The 24,344-nt window shown below is 43.2% G+C and overlaps 1 protein-coding gene across 3 annotated transcripts in view; it reads left to right on the plus strand.

Moving 5' to 3' along the window:
• The first annotated feature begins 2,846 nt into the window (after positions 1-2,846).
• The window catches only part of NOL4 (nucleolar protein 4), a 269,070-nt gene continuing 247,572 nt past the window's right edge, over positions 2,847-24,344 (plus strand). For all 3 annotated transcript variants that reach the window (XM_077809017.1, XM_077809018.1, XM_077809019.1), the window contains exon 1: positions 2,847-3,113. In XM_077809017.1, the coding sequence (XP_077665143.1) occupies positions 2,847-3,113 (267 nt within the window). The remainder of the gene's footprint in view (positions 3,114-24,344) is intronic.

Below are 24,344 nucleotides of genomic sequence, written 5' to 3' on the forward strand. Positions count from 1 at the left end.
TATGGCCTGTAGTACAGGAAGTCAGATGAGATGATCACAATGGTCCCTTCTGGCCTCGGAATCTATGAATCAGAGCCCACTTGGGAGGGGTTGGGTTGGAGTTCCTGAGTCTCTGTGGAGTTTGCACCTGTGAAGAGAGCGGTGTAGAAATGTCCTAATGCCTGTTAGGATTTTCTTGGTGATGGTCTTACATTTGCCCAAAGATGATACAAGCAAACTGTCGGAAGCTATCCTGCTGCTCCGATTCCTGGGGGTGAACTAGAGACTCAAACAGAAGAAAAGAAAACCAGAAGTGTTTTTCTTTTATTTCAAAATGGATAAACTGATCCTCTAAAGGCCTCCACGTCCCCTTTTAAATGGTAACTGCTGGGATTTGCTGTCTCTCCGCCAGATGTGTTAGCTATAGTGCCCTCCTCCAGATGTGGCTGCCACTCAAGCTTGTGGGCTAACACCAGGTTCACAGGCCAGTTTAATTTGGAGACATAAAATATTCCCCGGCCACTTTTGCATTTTTAAAAAAATAAGAAGCAGGAAGGGACGTGGGTGGGTGGCGGTGCAGCCAGACTGAGGTCTGCTGCTCCCGCTTCTGTGGGAACCCTGCAAGTTAATGAGAATCCACCCGGGACTGCTGACCGCTGCCTTAGTCCACCGGGTGCAAAGGAAAATCGCTCTGCCTCCTGCAGCTGGCCCTCTCTCTCATTTGTTGCTCCAATAAGCAATAATTAGGTCCTAAGCTAATGATGTGTCAGCTGATCTGCTGTGTGTGTAGAAGGGAAGGGGGGGGGCTCGGTGAAATCTCCATGGAAACCCTCCCCTTGCATCCCCCCCCCCCCCCACCTGGCTCTGGCTGAGGATGTGCTTGCAGCCGCCTCTCCTTCCCTGCGCCACCTTGCTGCCTGGCCGCCCCGCCTGCCCCGCGTTCTGTAACCTGCTGCCGCCGGCAGCATGCGCACTGCCCGGGATCCCTAAATGGGACAATTCTGTCCGTCACGTAGCTGCTCAGCCGTCTCCACAGAAACTTTTGTCCCGCTGGCCAATCAGCGCGCGGGCGACGGCGGGGGGAGAGAGAGGTTTAGTGTGGAGCTTTGCTCTCGCTCAGCCTGTGCCGCTGCTGTCAGTCCCGGCTCCAGCCGCCGCCAGACCTTCCAATAGAGCCACTGAGCAGAGCGAGCCGGGGAGGCGGAGAAGGAGGAGGAGGGGCTGACCATTTTGCAAGTGCCTGCCTGGGACAAGGCTGCTCCAGGGTGCGCCAGGGTGCCGAGGCGTTTCACTTTGTTTTCGTTCTGGAGACCAGAGGAGGAAAAAAAAAAAAAAAAAACCAAACAAACCCAACCCGTATATAAAAATGGGGAAATGCTGGCTGTGAAACGGACCAGGAATGTGTGTGCACTTGTCTGGCCGCCCGTTTAGCAGAGGAGCTGAACAGGAGCAGGACGGGTTGAAGCACACAGAGACAGAGAGTGGGAGTGTGTGTGTCTAAGACAGGGGATCTTGCAGACGCTGGGAGAGGAGGATGGGAACTCCCCTTCTCCTGGTTCCTTTTAATGATTGGAAATAGGTATTGAATGGAGGAGCTGCAGTCTGCATTTGCCTTGGAAGATCGTCAAGAGGAGCTAACAATTTGGCTACTTTCACCAGAGAAGGGGGTGTCCTTCGTTACGTGGTAGGAAAAAGGGAGAGATCAGAAATCTCAAGGGTGACTTGAAACTGTGGCAAAGCCAAAGGGAGAAAAAAAAATCGATCCCTACAAAAAATAAGGGGGTTCTATTAAGCATCCGTACGCAAACTTACTTCAATGCCTTGTAGCCAGTTTAGCAAGGAAACCCCAGACCAGAGGAGTCCTACATGTGTGAGCACCATTATTAAACTGGCAGACCAACCGACAGCCGCCTTCTTTTCTTACCAACATCCTTCTGGGACTGATCTCTCTCCTTTGGTCTAACATCTGATCATATCTGGTACATATTTTTCCTCCATCTGCTGGGATTTTAAATAAATAAATAAATACGAATTCCTATTAGGGCATCTGAAATTCAATGGGACCGAGTAGGAGCAAGTGAAATTTTCACAGACCGTTTACAAAAAATAAAAATATAAAAAATGTGGATGGGATTTGTTAGGAAGGAAAATAACAGGTAAGAACTTTCTTTCTTTCCCGTACTTTAATGCCCAAAGCAGAGAAATCTAAAGCAAAAACAGCCAGGGAACAGAGACCAGTTTGCCCTTCAGTGTTTCCTCCATCCTGCACAGAGGCTGCTTTAGGAGAGGCACGGTCCTCCAGGACAGACACAGAAAACCCTTTGAAAAAGCGGCGAGGGTTGGCTGGGGTGGAGGGTGTTTTTTCACCTGCACCATCCCCGGTGCAGCCGGGTGGAGCTGATACATGAGAGAGAAGAATACGAGTCAATATTCTATTTTCTCTTTTTGTTAAGCCAAGGGATAGGATTTTAATTATTTATAAATCAAAACCCTCTGGGTAGACGCTACTGGAGACAGTGGGATAGTCCTGCCTTGCACAATATTGGAGAGCGATCACGTACAGTAGAAGGATAAGAGAAGCCTCTACGAGACCCGTTTGCCTTCTGTGATCCGGCACAGTTAAAAAAAAATGAACAAGAACATTGCTACACTATTGAATTGATTGCTAACCCCCTACCCATCCCCCCCCACTCCCAACAACAACAACAACAAAAATCAGCTGGGATCTGCTCGCACCGGGACCTCCTCTCATTCCATCTTGGTGGTGGATGCATTTTTCATGAGCACTAGGTGAACAGGTGCAAAGTACATTTGGAAGATCCAGGCACGGCCCGTTTTGTAGTGTGTGTGGTGTCTCGTAGGAGATCATGGAGAGCAGCGACCGGGACATGTACCGCCAGTTTCAGGACTGGTGTCTCAGGACTTACGGGGACTCGGGGAAAACCAAGACGGTGACCCGTAAAAAATACGATCGGATCGTCCAGCTCTTGAATGGCTCCGAATCGAGCTCCACGGATAATGCCAAATTTAAATTCTGGGTCAAATCTAAAGGCTTCCAGCTCGGCAATTCGGACGAGGTCAATGGTGCTGGTGGAAGAGGGAAGCAAGTGCTGTACGTGCCAGTCAAAACCACGGTTAGTAGAGAATTGTCTTCCTTGTTATATGGCGACAAATGCAGCCTATAGTGGGAGAGAGGACAGCCACAGTTGGCCCGTTTCTCTCTTCCCCCCTAAGCCATCACCATGTTGTATTTGCGTGTCACATTATGCACAGGTTCGGGCTTTGTGGCCCTTTTAATTTCAAGGGATCATGCACCCCACCGCCCCCGCTTCCTCTATGCTGTTATTTTGGGGTGGGCTATTGTCCCGGCCCTTTGGCTGTGTGCTGTCTGTTGCGTGTCTTGCCATTGTATAAAGGCCACACAATTACGATTACAGCGGCACATTTTCATAATATTCTATTGCGATCGATAGAGCACGGTGTATCCTTATTGGCACAAAGCCCATTGTGGCGCCGGTCCTTTATTTGGGGGCTTCCCCGGGATATCGGGTTTTTGTATTGTTAGACCACAGCCCCTGAGACACGGAGCAGCAGGGATATGCCTTGATGAATCTGGAGCGTTGCTATTTTATTAAAGGAGGCGAGGAGAGGATGATCAACAAAGAGAGAGAGAGCGGTTTCCACATGACCAAATGGTAGATTTTGTTTCTCTTTCTGGGATTGCTCAAGCCTCACAGCTATAAAGCTTAAACTCAATTGATGCCATCCAGTACTAGCACCAGCCTTCCCAGGGTCTGAATCTGAATAGCTAGACGCAGTTCTAACAGCGGAGGAGCTATTATGCTTGGTGGTGGCAAGAGCTACAGAATTTCCTATTTAAGAAGATGGGAACTATTGGCTACAAGTAGGTTTGCATATCGAACTCTTTAATATATCATTTTCCCCCTCTAAACTACCTCAGGGAATCTAGACTCCTTATTTGGGGATCTAAAGATGGAAACACAGACAGTCTTTTATTTCTGCTTTGGCATTTTGGTTTAATAAACAATATTTTCTTTTGCATTGAAATCTCATCCTGGTCTAATGAATATGCTCCTGGATGGCATAATACAGAAGGCTTCTTGAAAAGTATTCTAGGTTTAATTACAACATGTGTTGCTGGGGAAAATCTGGAGATTCTGTAGAAGTATCTTCTTCAAAGTATTAATAAATCAAGGCATTTGTGGTGCTAGTTTATATTTGTCCTCTTTCTAATCATCAAAGTAACTGTGGTCAGGTAGTATAGATGTGGATTTAATTTTGTAAAGGAGTTAAAAGGCAAGAGATAGAGAATGTTCTGAGCGATGTTTATGTTCCCTCCTTACCTCTTCTATTCACAAAGGGTTCTCGGTCTGCCTATAGATCCAGGCTTTACATGGAGAATGGCATGTTACTTTTCTAGAGTTAAACAGCAGATTATTAATATTTGATCCTGAGATTCTCTGTAGATCAAATATATTTTGGGATGGAAATTGAAAATCAAGCCTAGAACATAGGAAAAATTATCTCGAATAGAATTATACTTGTAGGCTGAATTATTTTATTCTTCCACTAATTGGAGCAGTGTTTTTTTAAGTGTCTTGCATGAAAGGTCTTTTATTTCTTATGGGTTTACTTTTCATCACAAGTTCAGAACTGCAAGCAAATTCCTTATTTTGGGGTAAAATTAAATTAATGAACAGTCTGAATAAAAAGGCTAACGTTATTTTTACAAGATTTAGTAAAAGGTAGAGCTATTCTGGGCCTTTCAAAAAACAACACTTTTTTATGTCACCAACTTGTACATTGTCTGGCATCTTTACTAGGCCAGGAGGGTTTGGATTTCCTTCCTGCTTTTTGTCGTTCTTGATTTTTTCCAGTCCCTGTGTCTAGAACCTTTCTTGATGTGTTTATCGGTTAAGAGATTTTAATTAAATGTTGGTCTTAATGCTTCTGCTTACATTTGGAATCCTGTGAATATTTGTGTATCTCTCTCTCTCAATAGATAGATAAATATTATAACAACCAACCAGGCACCATAACAAAAGCAGGACAAGAGAGCTACCATTGATACAGCCATAAAAATTTGAAGTATGTCTGCATTATATTGAATTATTAAACATAAAATATTAAGTAACAGATCCTGCAGTCTTTGCTCAGGTAAAACGTCCACTGACTTCCATTTGCCTAAGTGTTTGGTTTCCAACATCTGTTTCACAGTATAAACAAGAAAAGAGTATGCACAGCATTCAGATACAACTTACCAGTTACTAAAAACAAATGTCATCCCCCACTTAAACACATGCAATCAACTTCATACTCCAATCACAAAGGGAAGTAGCATTGTTTAAGCAGATCCGTAGAGTGGCATCTATTTGTCTGATATGTTACTATATGCCAAAGAGTACCAAATGCTGAATGCTCCAAAAGGAATTGTTTTATATATTATGGGTGAAATCCTGGACCCATTAAAGTTAATGACAAAACTCCCATTGACTTAAATGGTGCTAGGATTTCACTCTGTAACTCAAAATTATGTTTTATATAGGAGTAACCTGATGTTTTCAGGTGGCACCCTTACAAATTATTGTTGTTTAGCTCTCAAAAGCCCACCCTTTCATTCATTTAGTGAAATCCACACTATTGAAGAGTTTATTCATTTATGATAATTCATAACTAACCCTATTGTTTAGGTTCTACAGTACTTATGCCATTTTTGTCTTGCTGTTGTCACAGAAATTTGAGCTCTTCCTGCTCACAAAAACAGCCACAAACAGTATCAAAGCCTAAAAGAGTAAAAACTTTCTCCATCACTTGATCTCTCAGTAGTAAAAGTAATTAATGTACAATTAATCATCAATGGTAATTCTGGCCAGCGCAAGCACTCTCTGTGCATCACTTAGATGAAATTACAATTTTAACTTCAAAGTCATAAACTGGTTAAAAATAAGTAAATAATATGCAACGACGTTGTTCAGAATTATTCTCTCCTTGAAGCTCTAAGGTTTGTTGCTCAGCTTTGCTGTCAGCCACAGAGATTTGCTCCTGATGGTGCTGTAATCCACTGCTGCTGGTAATTAGACATCATTACTGCTGCGTTAAAGGGAAAGAGAGAAGGGGAGAGGACAGACTGGGGCTAATTAACTACTTGATTCTAATGAAAGAAAGAGAGACTGATAGCAACTGGGAGGTTCAACCGGAACAGACTAGACATACAATGCAGACTTAATTGAAGCAAGGGTATCTTGCAGGCTTAGAGTAGCTAAGGCTTGGTCTACTTCTTGTATTTCATGGGCAGTGACATGCTAGGTTTTGTCCATTTTTCCCATTGCTTGTTTGGTGAGCATCCCAAAATCACAAGCCTGTTTTAAATATCAACTTAAATATACAAACAAGCAGAATATTTAGATAGTTACACGTAGTCTTCTTCTATTTTACTGGCCTGGTCTCCTCAAGAGCAACAGGAACAAATCAATCTCAGAATGTTCATATCCCTCTGTGGTCTAGGAGATGCACTTTAGGTCACCAAGCAACAACATCCTGCAAAACAGCCATTTTAGGTCCAGAGTGGGACAACACACAGTGAAGTATTTGAATACACAGTCCAGCGAACATCCTACTTCTTCTACTTTTTACATTGTTACTGTTGTTGTCATATGTTCTTTTTCATTGAGCCCAAGCTTCACTTTATGAGAACAGTGAAATGATGCCTAACTTAAAGGCATTACATAAAAGTATTAAATTGAGAAATATGCCAAATGGCTGACAATAATTAGTATACACTTTTAATGGTTGGTACCCACAATCACTTATGAATGTGCAGAACTAATATTACAAGTGTAATATCTTTTTAAACTGTGTAAATGACTGTTATGATTGGTTTCCTTGTATTCTGTCTATCCACTTTGCTGAAATTGTTGCCAGATTAAAAACTGGAGAACAAAATAATAATAATTAATTATCAGCATTATTTTTCTTGGTTTGTGTTATTCCTGGGCAAAAATATGGTTCCTAAAATCTTCCCAGATTTAGAAACTGCTAAAAAAATAAGCTAAGAAATAGTGGGCCAATAAATACCATCAGATTTTAAGCAGAACTCCCCATTTAAATAAGAAATTCTGCCTACAAATTGATTATAAAATATGGCCCAATGTGCAGAATATACTTTGTACAGAAATCTACAGGGACAGAAGCTCAAGGGGCAGATTCTGATATCAGTGTAAATTTGGAGTAACTGCAGTAACTGCAATTGAGTTATTGAATAACTGAAATCAAGTCTAGCCTTCAGTATGCATTTTCCCATATTTTCTTTTATACTTTTCCCACTTGGGCACGTAAAACCAACCTTCCTTCAAAAACAAAAATATGTTGGCTTTAGTTAGATCCTTCGATCCTGACCCTACAGGAAGATATGCCTTAGTGGAATAATGGAGCTCCAAACAGGCTAAGGGTCTGCACTAATGGATTTGATTACAAGATCAGGGGCTTAAAAATTAAGGTTTATTGAGTTCAGTAGACCAGTCTGTATCCTCATTTATCTATTCATGGAGTCATTTCTTGATCTTATAATTTGATGGGTGCAGTTTTGGTTATGAATACTAATATACAAGAAATACATTAAAGAAAAAATAGTTTGTATGTTAAAAGAGACGTTGACATTGTTACCATGTGTCTTCAATTATTTTCATCTTGTGGGACACTTTATGGCAATCTAAAAGTGTGTAGCATCATTTCAATACTTTTCTCTTTATTTTTGTAGCAGGTAGTATTAAAGGTGAACAAAAGAGTTCGGAAAATATATGTTTGTAGCTCTATATCCTAATGAACTACCAAAATATAACAGATATAAAGGTGAAACAATGTAATTAAGAGACTGATGTTGAAGGTTGGCTGTAATTTATCCCAGAGTACACTTGTGCAGTTGTTCATAGTCCTACTGAATGCTTCCCCATTTCTCGAAAGCTCCACTCAACCCCTCATATCCTGCAATGTCTTGCTCATTCACCTTCCCCTCACAACCACATCTTTGCTCAGCCCTTCACAGCTCCATCTGTTCCTATTCCTCTTACCCACACCCTATACCTCTGCTGCCCAGCTTGCTTCCTGGTCTGCTAATGGTCTCTGTGAGCTGAGGAATCAGGAAGATGTACAGGTAGTATCAGAAAATGGATATAGCTGATAGAACTAAACAGTTCAGATGGTTATTTTTTATGTAGCTCAATTAGGTTTTCATGAATAAAAAGAATGTCTATGCCATTAAAATTAAAATGTCAAAAGTGGCGTATATTTAAGATGTTATCTATGTGTGTTTATGTTTGTGATATTTTGGAGTTTGTGGTAACTGTGTTTGTTTAGCTAGAACTATACAAAATAGTGTGAGTAAAAACAGCAAATTTTCGAAACAAAGGCATCTGTAAATGTTTCCTCTGTAAAATTAGAAACTATTTTATTTTAAGATTACATACAAAATACCATTGTTCTTTGAATAGTGTGCCAAATTTAAAAACCAAATTAAATCACTTCCGTATGAAACAAGAACTTTAGTCTTCCTGTACGTGTAACTTTATCTGAACAAAAGTCATACTGACATCTCCATTTTATACATATTTATACATACAATATACAACACAGTCAGGGACCCACCCACTTTATCAAAAATTAACCACCCTAATAAAGAGCCAACAGCTGGCATGAAAGTCCAAGTCTGTAACAGAGTTCTTGGTCCCCATTTTTCTCCAGCAAATGTCTTGTAGAAGCAGTGTTCCAAAAATAAGTTGCCAGTTTAATTTATGCAAAATTTTGGAACTTGCTTGGAATATTATGGAGAAAGTGGACTTGATTCTCCACTGTTCTTGGGGCACTAAGCCTACACCAAAGTGCAGGAGGCAGCTGATGAGGGTTGGCAGAGGAGGCAGCACAAATGGTGAAGAGAAAATTAAGGAGGTAGATGTGGAGAAAGATTAGGAAACATCAAGAGAACACTGAAACTCCTGATTCTACAGCTCAGATTTACCTAGGAGGAGAGCTCCTGGCAACAGAAAGTTGGATGCGGTGGCACAAGCACCAGAGAAACTTCGTTCCTGGGTAGCTTGCATTGGCCAACACAGCTCCCAAAATGGGCAGCATTGACAGAACAACTAGAGTGGCTGAGGGATGTATTGATTCTGCAAATCTCCTAGGGAGCTGCCAGAAGAAGATAAAGCTGCCTCTGACTGGTGAAGTCCCTGAAGGAGGGCAGATGGCCAGGTTGGTACATGCCTGTGCACTTTGTGCTACTCCCCAAGGGCAAGAGTGAACCTGATCTTGCACCTTTTTCACCTAATACTTTTTACCTTATTTAAGTAGATGAGCATCTACTTTTAAAAGACCACTTTTAAACAGATACACTGAGGTAAAATATCCAGATAGGCAAGGAACACTTGCCACAATTAATGATGTTGGGCATTCTTGTACGTATAAGGAACCTTGTTAAAGGTCACCATTTCTTTGTCTGATGAATGGCAACTTCCTACCCATTCATTTCAGATTCGTTGCATCAGATGAAGTGGGTTTTAGCCCACGAAAGCTTATGCCCAAATAAATTTGTTCATCTCTAAGGTGCCACAAGGACTCCTTGTTATTTTTTCATTCATTTCGGTGTGAGTTTTATGGCTATTAGTACAAGGTTCTCAACACCTAATCCAAAGTTCTGTAAATTGAGTACCTTGCCATTTGGAGATATATATTTACAAGGACTAAAGACAGTCTCCTAAATTTAATGTAACATTTGAACCACTAACTTGTACCTGTGAATACATATCAATTTAAGGGACTATCTGTAGTGGACATTTTAGTAAATAAATCTAATCGATGGCAGAGTTCACCTGAAGCAAAGACTTTTTTCCAGACATAAATGTACAATATGAACGTTGGTAATTTTTATTAAACGACCTACTTGAAACTAGGCTGAAATTCATTCAACTATTTTCACCTAAGAGGTTGTAAATGAGGTCCTCTGGGAAATGTCAGGCCAGAATTTTACCAATAAATTCACTTTCTGAAAGTTTTGTAAATCGTTGTTCCACAAAACTCTTTGATTTAGCAGCAGACTACCAATGCTATTATGCCTTGGCTTCCTTTTAAAAAATAAATAAATTCAGAGACTATGGCCACTTATACTTGAATCACTCTCACTGCAGACTACAATTTCTAACATTGTGAAATACCCTTTGTGGTTTATGTCTGCTAGCCAAAAACCTTATCACAACTTTGCCTATGAAACTATGTAAGGTCTAAACTCAAGACAGACACAGAACTCAAGTAGCTGATACTAAATTATAAGTTGCTCTTGTGGTAAGACTATGATTTTAGTGGCATTTGGAAAATCAAACTTTTAGAAGTGACTTGTATTCTCTAGGTGTGAATTGACAATTAAACAATTATTTAAATACATCAGAAGCAGCAAGCCTGTGGTAGGGCCACTTGTTTTGCCAGACTGCAAGGGCAATCAAAGAAGATGAGACCTTTCACTGAAAATAAATTATTTCATTCAAAGGCTTCCCCTCTGTAAATGATGAGGAAGTACCTATCCCCGGATTACACTTTATAGGTAATGAAACTGACGCACTGATAGAAATAGAGGTATAATAGAAAAGATGATGGGACAACTCAAGATAAATTGCAGTAAATCACCAGGACTGGTACAAATCCAAGAGTTCTGAAGAACTAAAGAATGAAGTAATTAAAATATTAACATTTCTCATTTGCCATTAAAACAGCTGTGATACTGGGGGGTGGCCAAAAATCTATAAAAAAGTGGCAAGGATGTTAATAGAATTTGTCTATCATAGACCTGTGAGCTATATTTCAATTCCAGAAAAGAAACAGTAAGAAAATCATTACAGAGTTTTTAAGTCCTTAGATGAGCATAACACGATTGATATAAACCAGCAAGGCTTCTGCAAGTGTTAATTATATTTCTCTAGCCTGTTAGAATTCGTTGAGTTAACACAATACAGATCTAGTGTATATAACTTTAGACTGTCAAGTCTTTTTATAAAATAATTCAGAAGATGAAACTTAGGGACTAAGTCTGTTTCCACTGACCTCAAAATGAGTCTGATATTGACTTTCGTGGGAGCAGGACTGGATCCTTGGTAATGATGGCATAAGAGACAAAAAGTCCTGTTAAAGACTAAATGCTGGTTAAGATATGTGAAACAAAGGATTGGAATAAATGGCTATTTTCAGCATGGGAAGTGATTAATAATGGTAGGAATGGAGTTCAATATATATAATGATTTGGAAGATAGGTGAATAGCAGGGTTGTCAACATTTGGTGGGCAATGGACATGCAAATTATTTAGGTTAGTCAAGTCTAGGGAGCACTGGGAGGAGAAAAAAGAAGTACCATAAAGAGTAGAAAAATAAGAAATCTGACAGATGAAATTCACTCTAGACCAGTGGAAGGCAATTCACATAGTGTGTCATTGCCCTTTAATTATTGAAAGAAACAATTTAAAGTTTTTGGACACACCTGAGGTTGCTAGATTATGTGTTAATTTCTTAGGGAAAATATCTAGGAACAATCTTCTTAATGCATAGTAGGAGTAAAAAAATAAGCTGTTAGACTGTGTTAAGAAGGGAAAAGAGACTAATATGGAAATCATATTTTGCTCATTAATTCAGTGGTATACTCTTGCTTTTAATAATGTGTTCAATTTGGTTATCTCTCCTCTAAAGGATACAGAAGAGATTTAAAAAAGTCCAGAGAAGTCAACAAAACTAATTAAAGGCATGGATACTTCCAAAAGAGGAACAATTAAAATGACTAGAATTATATAATTTTGAAAGGAAAAGATTAAAAGAAAGTATGATAGGAGTACATTAGATAGTGAATAATGTAGAGATGGCCAGTCAGATGCTGTTTTTTACCCTATTCCATTGGACAGGAATATGTGACAACTGACATTAAAAAGTAGCAAATACAGGCCTAGACTGTAGCTTTAAATCTCTGGAAGTTGGGTAGAAAGTCTGCACTGCAGCTCCTGCAGGAATTCTGACTGACTCAATCAAAATTTCTACTGTGGATTATACAGTGGAGTGGCAGCTCCCAGGACTCTTTGGAGAGGTGCAACCTGCACTCCCTTTGTGCCAGTTCCACTCTGCTGATTGGGGCAGAGCAAAGGACAAGGTCATGGTCCCACCTTCGTCCTGTTTCTCCCATCCTCCTTTCAGGTAGCTAGTATCAGTGATGACATTAACCTGAAGCAGTCCTTGACATTGCAGAGAGGGAGGTGTCTCTTTGTGTCTTCTCCCAATGAGCTCCACCAGGGTCAGCCACACTCTAGCCCATAGAATCAATAAAAGGAAGGACTATTAGACAAATCTATAACTAACCTGTAGCTGCTCATAAACTCCCAGCACCCTTCCATTTCCGTCTCTTGTGGTCTGGGTTTTTCACTGCTGAATGCTGCGGGCCCCCTCCTTCATTTTTTCATTTCAAATCTATCTCTACTAGTAGGTTTAATCCTCAGCTAGTAGGTTTGATATGCTGATATTGGCGTATGGTACGTATGCTGATATTGGCTGAGGTTAGCGAATAAAATCATTCCATGGCATAGTACTGTGTAATTTTGCCCGGGTATATTATGTTTTGTTTGGGGATTTATTTTACTATTTTCCCTGGAAACATGTTGTATAGGCTGCCATGGCAACAAGGACTAGATGGATCACTGGTCAGTTCCAGGTTTCAGAGTAGCAGCTGTGTTAGTCTGTATTGGCAAAAAGAAAAGGAGGACTTCTGGCACCTTAGAGACTACCAAATTTATTTGAGCATAAGCTTTCGTGAGCTCCAGCTTACTTCATCGGATGCATGCAGTGGAAAATATCCCCACTGTATTTTCCACTGCATGCATCCGATGAAGTGAGCTGTAGCTCACGAAAGCTTATGCTCAAATTCACTGTATTTTCCACTGCATGCATCCGATGAAGCGAGCTGTAGCTCACGAAAGCTTATGCTCAAATAAATTGGTCAGTCTCTAAGGTGCCACAAGTCCTCCTTTTCTTTTTTTGGTCAGTTCCAGTATGGCAGTTCCTATGTATTTGTTTCTGAAGTGCTTTAGTCTAGAGGAGGAAAAGAGGTGTTAGCTGTAATGTTCTGGCAATACCCTATGTGGGTCAATCCACAGTGACATTGATAGTGACTTGGGCAAAAAGTTTATGATCAACCACCCCCTCAAAGCAGATGTTCCTCCAACTCTGATTAATGGTAATATATATTGTTTCCATCTTAACTTTTTTTGCAGAGCTGCAGTGCTAGCATATCTGGTTGGTGCCGAAATACTATTTAATTATTATTAAGATGACAAGAAAAGGACAGGAAACCATACCAGGATTGTTTCTGAAAAGAATGGCAAACACTAGACACAATTAACTCATTCAAATGAAAGATGATTTCTAGAAGGCAGTGTGGGGTCTTTTCCGTGGTGGTAGATAACCCAGGTCTCTGAAGGAAATATGGGATGTAGATGTGTGTTTATATGACATATCCATTACACTTTTCTATATACAATAGGTGGAAAGTAAGTAGAAAACTCATGCTATTCTCTCTTCACTGGAAAAACTGATGGTTTTTCATATCCTCTTCTGGTAGCTTTCTATCATTTTATAAAAGTAAATCAACAAATTCTACAGCCGTTGTTCCCATATGTATAAAAGAATTCTAATCAGAGCAAACATTCAAACCCTTCAGTTGTCACACTTTCTATCAACAGATCCTACACTCAGATACTATGGTGGTAGGTGCCAGTGCAAAACCCTGAGAAAGGCAGACAGAACTCCAAGAAGCATTTTTATCCCCTTTTGCCTAGATTTAGGATTTCCCAACAAGGTTCTAACACAAAATAAGTCTGTAGGAACACACAACACTAAAAGGCTATGCTCATTTCCAAAATCATCAGTTTCAACAAGATGTATAATGCAAATTCATTGGGGACTATAACTCTGCCCTTTTGTCCTTGTAGTAAATATATGGGGACAAATTCTTCTGTGCAACCACACTGGCTACAGACAATTTTGATTGGTGTAACTGAGAGAAAACTTTGGCTCATGATGGAGCATTTAAGGAGTTAAATGTATATTTAAAAATATAAACCAAAGTTTTCCACCTCTGACATGGGTGCCAGGTTTGTATAATTTTTGGTGGTGCCCAAACGGGTCCAAGAAGAGCCTTCCCGTCCAACTGGGGCAACCACCCCGGGCCCCACGCTTTGGGGTCCCTACACTTCAGGGGAATGTGGGGTACAGGGCAGCCTGGGGGTTTAGTGGAGGGCCTGGCACCAGCAGCAGTGAATGACCCGGCCCCAGCCTGCTCTGGCCCACTGGCTCATGGCATCGTTCGGGGGAGGGGGCAGAAGCCAGAAAGAGGCAGGGCAGGGCAGGGGACTTGATGAATGGGTCGAATGGGGGCGGGGAGAGGGCAGATGAGAGGCAGAAAGAGGTGGGGCGGGGGCCGGAAAAGGTGGGGTGGAGGGGCTGGGACCGGTCACTTGCTGCTGCTGCCAGCACCAGGCCCTCCGCTAACCTCCAGGCCACCCTGGATCCCGCATCCCCATGAAGCGCCGGGCCCCCCAAAGTGCAGGGCCCAGGGCGGTTGCCCCAGTCCGTCCTATGGACAGGATGGCTCTGAAATTTAAGCCCAAACGTTGGTGGAGCCAGGCCCATGTTTCTGAATATTGGTGGGGCATGGGCACCACAGGCCCATATAACTTGCCACCTATGACCTCTGAATAAAGTACTATATTCTTTCCCCCAGCTGCTCTTCTGTGTAGCAAATGCCAATGTTGTTCTCTCCAGAACATCCTAATTTTGCAAAGAATACACCTGGACTTAGGATCAGGAGTGTGATAATGAAGTAGTGCAACTGTAAATACCACTTTAGCTGCATCTCTGTCTACTTTAACCATGGAGACTATTTTCAAAAAAGAGTGGGAAAATGTGCTCTTAAACAGGAGATAGTGAGCTAGCTTCATGTTTAAGAATATTAGGAAGTTTTTTTAAACAAAAATTCTAGAATTGTAATAGATTAAGGCTTTTCTGATAATTATTTATCTATCTGGGAATTTTACCAAATAATTCTATTGGTAATTACTGATTTTTCTATATTTATAAAAAAACTGGTTTTTCATAAATATTGAAATGTAATATTAGCAACGTATGTACTTTTTTATATAAGCATTTAACTAATTAACAACTAGCACCATCCATTGCAGTTTGAAGGTAAGCAATATATAAAGTGGAACGTATTTGTTTACGTTATAACAACTCATTAATCTTTAAATGAAACTCACTTAGTAGGAGCAGTGAGCAAGCCAGAGGAGGACATATGGAATAATTAAGGAACTGTAACTGTAAGAAGTTGGGGAAGAAGATGAATTTGGGTCAGCTGTTACTAAGGTCCCAATTCTGCCACCCTTATTTGCATGTGTTCAAATTCAGCACTGGGAGAGGGCCATCACAAGCATATAAACAACTTCATAGCACAAGGATTATGCACTCTACTTTGAGGTCTTTTGTAGGTCTTTAGTGATGAATAGGCCTAGTACTGATCCTCTGCCTGGGGGTGAAGTTCACCTACTGAGTAGTATACCATGCTTACTCCATGCATAAGTCCATCCATATCAATGAGTGCTGGTGGTAGATTGGGTAGTGAAGCAAGGTGTCAACCTAATTTATTAAAATAAAATTCCTTATTTTATATTTTTTAACATTAATTTAACTATAATTACCCTACTTACCTTGCCATAAAATATTCCAATGTGAGGGGCTATTGTCTAATAAATGTATGTACCACATGGTTAAAGGGGTTTGATTTTATGTCATTCATTTCAGTGCACACTTACAGGCAAATTTAGCTTTGATGTAATCTACTGAGTTGCACTAGCTCACACTACTGTTGAATATGGTCTTTATTCTTTGCTTATAACATATTCTACTGTAATTGTCTCAGCCAATCACAATAAAGTGTATACTTCTTATTTATGAAAATCCTCACGCTGATTGTTCGAGAGGGTCTGAGTTGGAGAATGTTTCATTGGCTTTAGACTTTTGAACTCTACCTACATCGAAGCACATGAAACATAGTTACCTCCCCTTCTCACCTTTTCAACTAAACGTTCTCCTCCCACACATTTTTTCTGTTTATTTTAAAAGCTTTCTATTCTCCCTCTTCCACAGCTTTTGCAACAGTAGCTCCAATGGCAAACAGTACCAAATTCAGATTAATAGTAATAAAGGTAATGAGTTATGAAGTAAATGAGGTAAAAAGTAAGGAAGTTTTCCGTATTTTGGGCTATTGGTGTTTAGCCTCAAAGTTTATGAAGCCCAGCATACAATGCTACCTGCAAATAGAGCAATCACAAATTATCAACTACCTAACCACTGGAAATACTCGGAACATGAGGGGAAAATTATGTTTTCCATTTTTCACTAAAGTTTTGTTTCTGCAGAAATTTGTCCTTCTAACAATGAATGCTGCCACATCTTATTTCTAAGTACAGTTTATTACTCAACAATGCAGTATTATTTATTTTAAACATGAGTGTAGCACCCATCATCATAGCTAACTAGAATATATTTGCTGCTAATACTCAAAAGTTTTTTCGTTACATACATGTGCACACCTGAATATAAACATGACATATACTTTAAGAACGTAAGAATGACCATAATGGGTCAGACCAATGATCCGTCTAGCCCAGTATCCTGTCTTCTGATAGTGGTCAATGCCAGATGCTTCAAAGAGAATGATCAGAACAGGGCAATTAACTAACTGTTGTCCAGTCCAAGCATCTGGCTGTCCGAGGCCTAGGGACACCCAGAGCATTGGGTTGCATCCTTGACCATCTTGGGCAATAGCCATTGATAGACCTATCCTCCATGAACTTATCTAATTCTTTTTTGAACCCAGTTATAGTTTTGGCCTTCACAACATCCCCAGGCAATGAGTTCCACAGATTAACTGTGCATTCTGTGGAGAAGTACTTCCTTCTGTTTGTTTTAAACCTGCTACCTATTAATTTCATTGGGTAACCCGCGGTTCTTGTGTTATGTGAAGGGGTAAATAACACTTCCTTATTCATTTTCTTCACACCATTCATGATTTTATAGTCCTCAATCATATCTGCTCTTGTCTTTTTCAAGTTGAACAGTCCCAGTCTTTTTAATCCCTCCTCACATTGAAGCCAGTCCATACCTTTATTCATTTTTGTTGCCCGTTTCCATTTCCAGTATATTTTTTTTGAGATGGAGTGACCAGAAATACAAACAGTATTCCAGGTGTGGGTGTACCAGGGGTTTATATGATGGCATTATGATATTTTCTGTCTTATTATCTATCCCTTTCCTAATGATTTCTAACATTCTCTTAGCTTTTTTGACTGTCATTGCACAGTGAACCGATTTTCTTAGAAAACTATCCACAGTGACTCCGGGATCTCTTTCTCGACTGGTAACAGCTACTTTAGACCTCATCGTGTTGTATCTATAACTGGGATTATGTTTTCCAACTATTTTGCCTTTTATCAACATGGAATTTCATCTGCCATTTTGTTGCCCAGTCAACCCAGTTGCCCAGGTTTGTGAGATCCCTTTGTAACTCTTTGCAGTCTCCTTTGGACGTAACTTCTTGAGTAATTTTATATCATCTGAAAATTTTGCCACCTCACTGTTTACCCATTTTTCCAGATCATTTATGAATATGTTGAACAGCACTGGTCCCAGTACTGGGGGACATCACTATTTACCTCTCTCCAGTCTGAAAACTGACCATTTTATTCCTTCCTTTTGTTTCCTGCCTTTTAACCAGTTACTGATCCAAGAGAGGACCTTCCCTCTTATGCCATGACTGCTTACTTGCCTTAAGAGCCTTTGGTGAGGGACCTTGTCAAAGGCTTTCTTAAAGTCCAAGAACACTATATCCACTGGATCATCTTTGTCCACATGTTTGTTGACCTCAAACAAACCATGTTCATCTACGTGTCTAATAATTCTGTTCTTTCTTATAGTTTCAACCAGTTTGCTTGGTACTGAACTTAGGCTTACTGGTCTGTAATTGCCAGGATCACCTCTGGAGCCTTTTTAAAAATTGGTGTCACATTACTTGTCCTGCAGTCACTTGGCACAGAAGGTGATTTAAGTGATAGGTTACACAAGGTTATATACCACTTTGTAGTTTAGAATATGTTCAGATACAGTTAGATAATAGCAGTAATGTCCATTTGATATGTGTTGTGTTACCCATTTTCTTCTTCAGTTCTTGTCTTGCCTTTGCAATTGCCGACTGTCATTTACTAAAAGCCATATATTTTTGTTTTTTTTACACGGTCTGTACTTACAGACCTTGAGGCCTGTTGCTTCTAAGTTTGCATTCCAGTGCAACTACAGGAGCTAAGAGTCAAATGTATGTATCATCTATGGATAGTAGGATCAGTACGCTTGTGTAACATTAGTTAGTTGAACCACTATGTTGCCTGCATTTAAATTTTTTTAATCTCTGATTGGAAAGCATATTATTTTAGTGAGTAGCCAGATGCAGCCTAAGCTGCACACAAGAGGAGATCTAGAAATGGGCTTCTAAATCTAGGCTACTCTAAAATAAAATTTTAAAAATCAATTAACTGGAGAATCTATTAGGTCCAGTCCACCCACTACCATCCGGAGCAATAACTTATCTGTCTTATTATTTATCTAAACAAAATTTTGTACATGATGAGAGTGGAAATATGGTAAATATGCTGAGTTTAGTTGAAATCATTTGTATGTTAATTTTAGCAAATTTCCAAGGCCAGAATGACTGAATTTAGGAATTACTGTATGACAATACTGTACCATTGTAATCTGAAATTTACTGTTTTAGGAACAAATCCTGTTCCTACTGAAGTCAGTATCAAAATCCCACTGATTTCAACAGAAGCAGGATTGGGCACTAATACTTCTAAAAATTCTAGATAGTAATACAAATGGCAGTAACTTGCTCATAATACTACACATTACCACAATAGTATTTGGGTGTCAGCACTTTCATTACTTTTTAAAGAATATACAGGGTCAGATTTTCAGGAGCACCCAGCTTCCATATCACAGATGGCTTGAGCCATTTTACAGTGATTCTATTCACACGTGGAACTCTCTGGAAGCAGATTAGGATTCTGCTGCGTGCAGCTGAGTCAGTCGTGGCTCCCTGGCCATGTGCTAAGGGCTTCTGTAAAGTAGGGAGAAGAACTTTTCCTGCCAAGAGACAAAGAAAATACATCTGTACTCCTCATGCTGTACAGTACCTATGACACTAGATACCAAATACCCCCATCCTGAAAAGAAACCTCAAAGGTGAATGCCCTTAAATGGTTCAGGTTCTTTCTCTCAAACTGAACCAGAGGATCATTATGGGCAACTATTCCTCTCCCCCATATTATTCAGCAAGGATCAATTATCTCTTCCTGTTATTCAACATCTATTTTTTAACCACTGGAAGAGCTGGTGAAACAACATGGGCTAAAGTATCAATAGTATATAGGCAACACCATCTCTTTATGTCAAAGGTAAACCGCACCATCTCTCAGCATTCTCAATAATTTACTCAAAATTTACACCTGGATGGCTAATGGTGAACCCAGACAAGACTAAGAAAATACTGGCAGTAAGAGAGAAGTTCTGCAGGAAATTCAAAGGTTAAGATTACTATAACAACATTAACTTAGTCCTAGTAAAACATATATTTAACAGCACAGCCCCCCAAATATTACATCTGTCATGTGTATGCCGGGCCAAGCTATAGTGCTGTGGGAACATTAACTGAATTTTCTAACTTTTTGCATGTTCAATTTTGCATTAACATATCCCCTTGAATTTAATTTTAGTACTATTCTCTAAGGTCACATGTTGCAAGTTTTTTATTTACAGGCATAAACATTTTGTCATTTAAAATAAAGCTAAATCCTATCTATTCTTTAAATGACTCTAAGATCTGCATAGATATTAACAGAAGTAGGAACATGATTCAGGAACAATTATCAAATTTCAATCTGGTTCATTTTTTGTGTATAAAATAAAAATGGGAGTGTTATAATTATTGTATTTTGAGCATGGTATTGCGAACAAACCTTTGCTTGTTATATTGATGTGTTTTCTGGAGCCATTTAAACTTTGTTCCGATCATGCAGTAAGAGGAAAACATCTCAACCCTCACTTGTGAAAAAACACTGAAATTCCCATAGACAAATATCTGTGATGGCTAAAATATCAATTGAAATTAATGGGAATAATTTTATTTTTTCTTACCTGTGAAACATTCATTATGCATGACTATGACTCGTGGATATAATGAATGAACTGAGAAATACATATATCTGCCACTGGTTTAGCAATTGGAAGACATTTCTTCCTCCCCTCCCCCTATAGCCGGCACGGTAAATAAGTGCTTTTATTTCACAGTTAACGGGGGGGATACACCTCACTCTTCGGCACCTTGTTCACCTCTTAATTTCTGCCTACAGCCAAGGCAGCCTCATCTTGGGCTTTACTTTGTCGCTTAGCCGCTTTTATTTTCCCTTTTCATTCCCGTAGTCTGTACGGTTTCCTAAACTAGGTACAGTCCAGATTTCTTGTTGAAAATACCGTTCCTGTACGATTAGTACACGTTTGTCCCCTACAAGCGCCTCTCCCTGCCTGTGCGTTCAACAGCCGGATAACAACCTAGAAACGGATCTCACACACCCTGTGTTTAGCATACACCTTGGGAGAGAGAGACGGCCGGGTGAATCAAAGAGTTTAGTGCTGGCAGCTTAAAAAGGGGCCCTGGGCCCTGCCTGGCTGCTCTGGTGGTTTTCTCTAGGTTAGTCCGACCCACTCAGGGGGCGCCGCTCAGTAAAACAAAGGCGGGGGAGTGGGATTGGGACTGGGACCCTCCTTGTAACATCAGGGGGAGCAGCAGTGTAGCGCCGCCGGCCTTTGTGTGAGGCTGACCGAGACTCCCTGCAGAGGGGACTGGGCTGGGGCTCCTCCCCCTTCCCCTGCGGGTAACCCCTGGGGGAGAAGCCGCGGCCCTGGCACTGCGGCACACGGAGGGCAGGAAAGTCCGCCCCAAAGGGCTCCGTGTGGCACCAGGGTTTCCCGTCCCACCCTCCGGGCCGCAGGCCCCGCTCTCCTCGTCCCCAGCCCCCGCTGCGGCAGGGGGTGCCGCTGGGGCAGGGGCAGAGGCAGGGCCAGGTGGAGCCGCGCCGCGTGCGGAGGCTGCAGCGAGACACTGGATGGGCTGGGGGCCCGTCTCCTGCTGCTGCTGCTGCTGCGTCTCTGCGGCTGCCTCCCGGCTCCGCCGCGGCGGCTGCTGGGTTAATTGATTCAGGGCCCGGGCTGGCACTCAGGGCCCGGCGGGGCGGGGTGGGGGGAGGCTCTCCCTGCCTCCCACCCCTCCTGTTCCTATAGTAACACAGAAATACCTCCAGCGCCGGCGGGGCTCGCAGGCGCCGCTCCGGATTGGTGGAGTGTCCTGGTGGGGAGGGGGGCAGAGCGGGGAGCGGAGCTGGGGCAGGCCCGGCAGCAGCGGCAGCAGCAGGAGGCTGAGCGCTTCCTCCCCCTCTCCGCCCCCCGCCGAGCCGCGGCCGCTCGGGTTCCCATGGAGACTGTGTGTGCAGCCGCAGCACCTGGATGGGCAGCAGCCTGGAGAGATGCAGGGCCATAGCAAGGCACCCACCCACGCTGACACCCCAACACGTGCTGCTACCGAGTGACACGGACACCCCAACCCTGGCACCCCAACACATAGTGCTGCCCAGTGGCACTGGCACCCCAACACATACTAGACCCCAGTGACACTGGTACCCCAACCCTGACACCCCAGCACATGCTGCTACCCAGTGACACCGGTACCCCAACCCTGACACCCCAACACATACTAGTCCCCAGTGACACCGGTACCCCAACCCTGGCACCCCAGCACATGCTGCTACCCAGTGACACCGGTACCCCAACTCTGACCCACTGACACCCCAACACATACTGCTACCCAGTGACACCGGTACGCCAACCCTGACACCCCAACACATACTGCTACCCAGTGACACCGGTACCCCCACCCTGACCCACTGACACCCCAACACATACTAGTCCCCAGTGACACCGGTACCCCAACCCTGACACCCCAGCACATACTGCTACCCAGTGACACCGGTACCCCAACCCTGACACCCCAACACATACTGCTACCCAGTGACACCGGTACCGCAACCCTGACCCACTGACACCCCAACACAGACTGCTACCCAGTGACACCGGTACCCCAACCCTGACACCCCAGCACATCCTGCTACCCAGTGACACCGGTACCCCAACCCTGACACACTGAAACCCCAGCACATACTGCTGCCCAGTGACACCGGTACCCCAACCCTGACACACTGACACCCTAGCACATACTGCTACCCAGTGACATCAGTACCCCAACCCTGACACCTCAGCACATACTGCTACCCAGTGACACCGGTACCCCAACCCTGACACACTGACACCCCAACACATACTGCTACCCAGTGACACCGGTACCCCCACCCTGACACCCCAGCACATACTGCTACCCAGTGACACCGGTACCCCCACCCTGACACACTGACATCCCAGCACATACTGTTACCCAGTGACACCGGTACCCCAACCCTGACCCACTGACACCCCAGCACATACTAGTCCCCAGTGACACCGGTACCCCAACCCTGACACCCCAGCACATACTGCTACCCAGTGACACCGGTACCCCAACCCTGACCCACTGACACCCCAACACAGACTGCTACCCAGTGACACCGGTACCCCAACCCTGACACCCCAGCACATACTGCTACCCAGTGACACCGGTACCCCAACCCTGACACACTGACACCCCAACACATACTGCTACCCAGTGACACCGGTACCCCAACCCTGACACCCCAACACATACTGCTACCCAGTGACACCGTTACCCCAACCTTGACACCCCAACACATACTGCTACCCAGTGACACCGGTACCCGAACCCTGACCCACTGACACCCCAACACATACTGCTACCCAGTACACCGGTACCCCAACCCTGACACCCCAACACATACTGCTACCCAGTGACACCGGTACCCGAACCCTGACCCACTGACACCCCAACACATACTGCTACCCAGTGACACCGGTACCTCAACCCTGACACCCCAACACATACTGCTACCCAGTGACACCGGTACCCCAACCCTGACCCACTGACACCCCAACACATACTGCTACCCAGTGACACCGGTACCCCAACCCTGACACCCCAACAAATACTGCTACCCAGTGACACCGGTACCCCAACCCTGACCCACTGACACCCCAACACATACTGCTACCCAGTGACATCAGTACCCCAACCCTGACACCTCAACACATACTGCTACCCAGTGACACCGGTACCCCAACCCTGACACACTGACACCCCAGCACATACTGCTACCCAGTGACATCAGTACCCCAACCCTGACACCCCAGCACATACTGCTACCCAATGACATCAGTACCCCAACCCTGACACCCCAGCACATACTGCTACCCAGTGACACCGGTACCCCAACCCTGACACCCCAACACATACTGCTACCCAGTGACACCGGTACCCCAACCCTGACCCACTGACACCCCAACACATACTGCTACCCAGTGACACCGGTACCCCAACCCTGACACCCCAACACATACTGCTACCCAGTGACACCGGTACCCCAACCCTGACCCACTGACACCCCAACACATACTGCTACCCAGTGACACCGGTACCCCAACCCTGACCCACTGACACCCCAACACATACTGCTACCCAGTGACACCGGTACCCCAACCCTGACACACTGACACCCCAGCACATACTGCTACCCAGTGACATCAGTACCCCAACCCTGACACCCCAGCACATACTGCTACCCAGTGACACCGGTACCCCAACCCTGACACCCCGACACATACTGCTACCCAGTGACACCGGTACCCCCACCCTGACACCCCGACACATACTGCTACCCAGTGACACTGGTACCGCAACCCTGACACCCCAGCACATACTGCTACCCAGTGACACCGGTACCCCAACCCTGACACCCCAGCACATACTGCTACCCAGTGACACCGGTACCCCAACCCTGACACCCCAACACATACTGCTACCCAGTGACACCGGTACCGCAACCCTGACCCACTGACACCCCAACACATACTGCTACCCAGTGACACCGGTACCCCAACCCTGACACGCGGACACATACTGCTACCCAGTGACACCGGTACCCCCACCCTGACACCCCAGCACATACTGC

This window comes from Eretmochelys imbricata, chromosome 2 (genome assembly GCF_965152235.1).
Source record: "Eretmochelys imbricata isolate rEreImb1 chromosome 2, rEreImb1.hap1, whole genome shotgun sequence".
NCBI lineage: Eukaryota > Metazoa > Chordata > Testudines > Cheloniidae > Eretmochelys > Eretmochelys imbricata.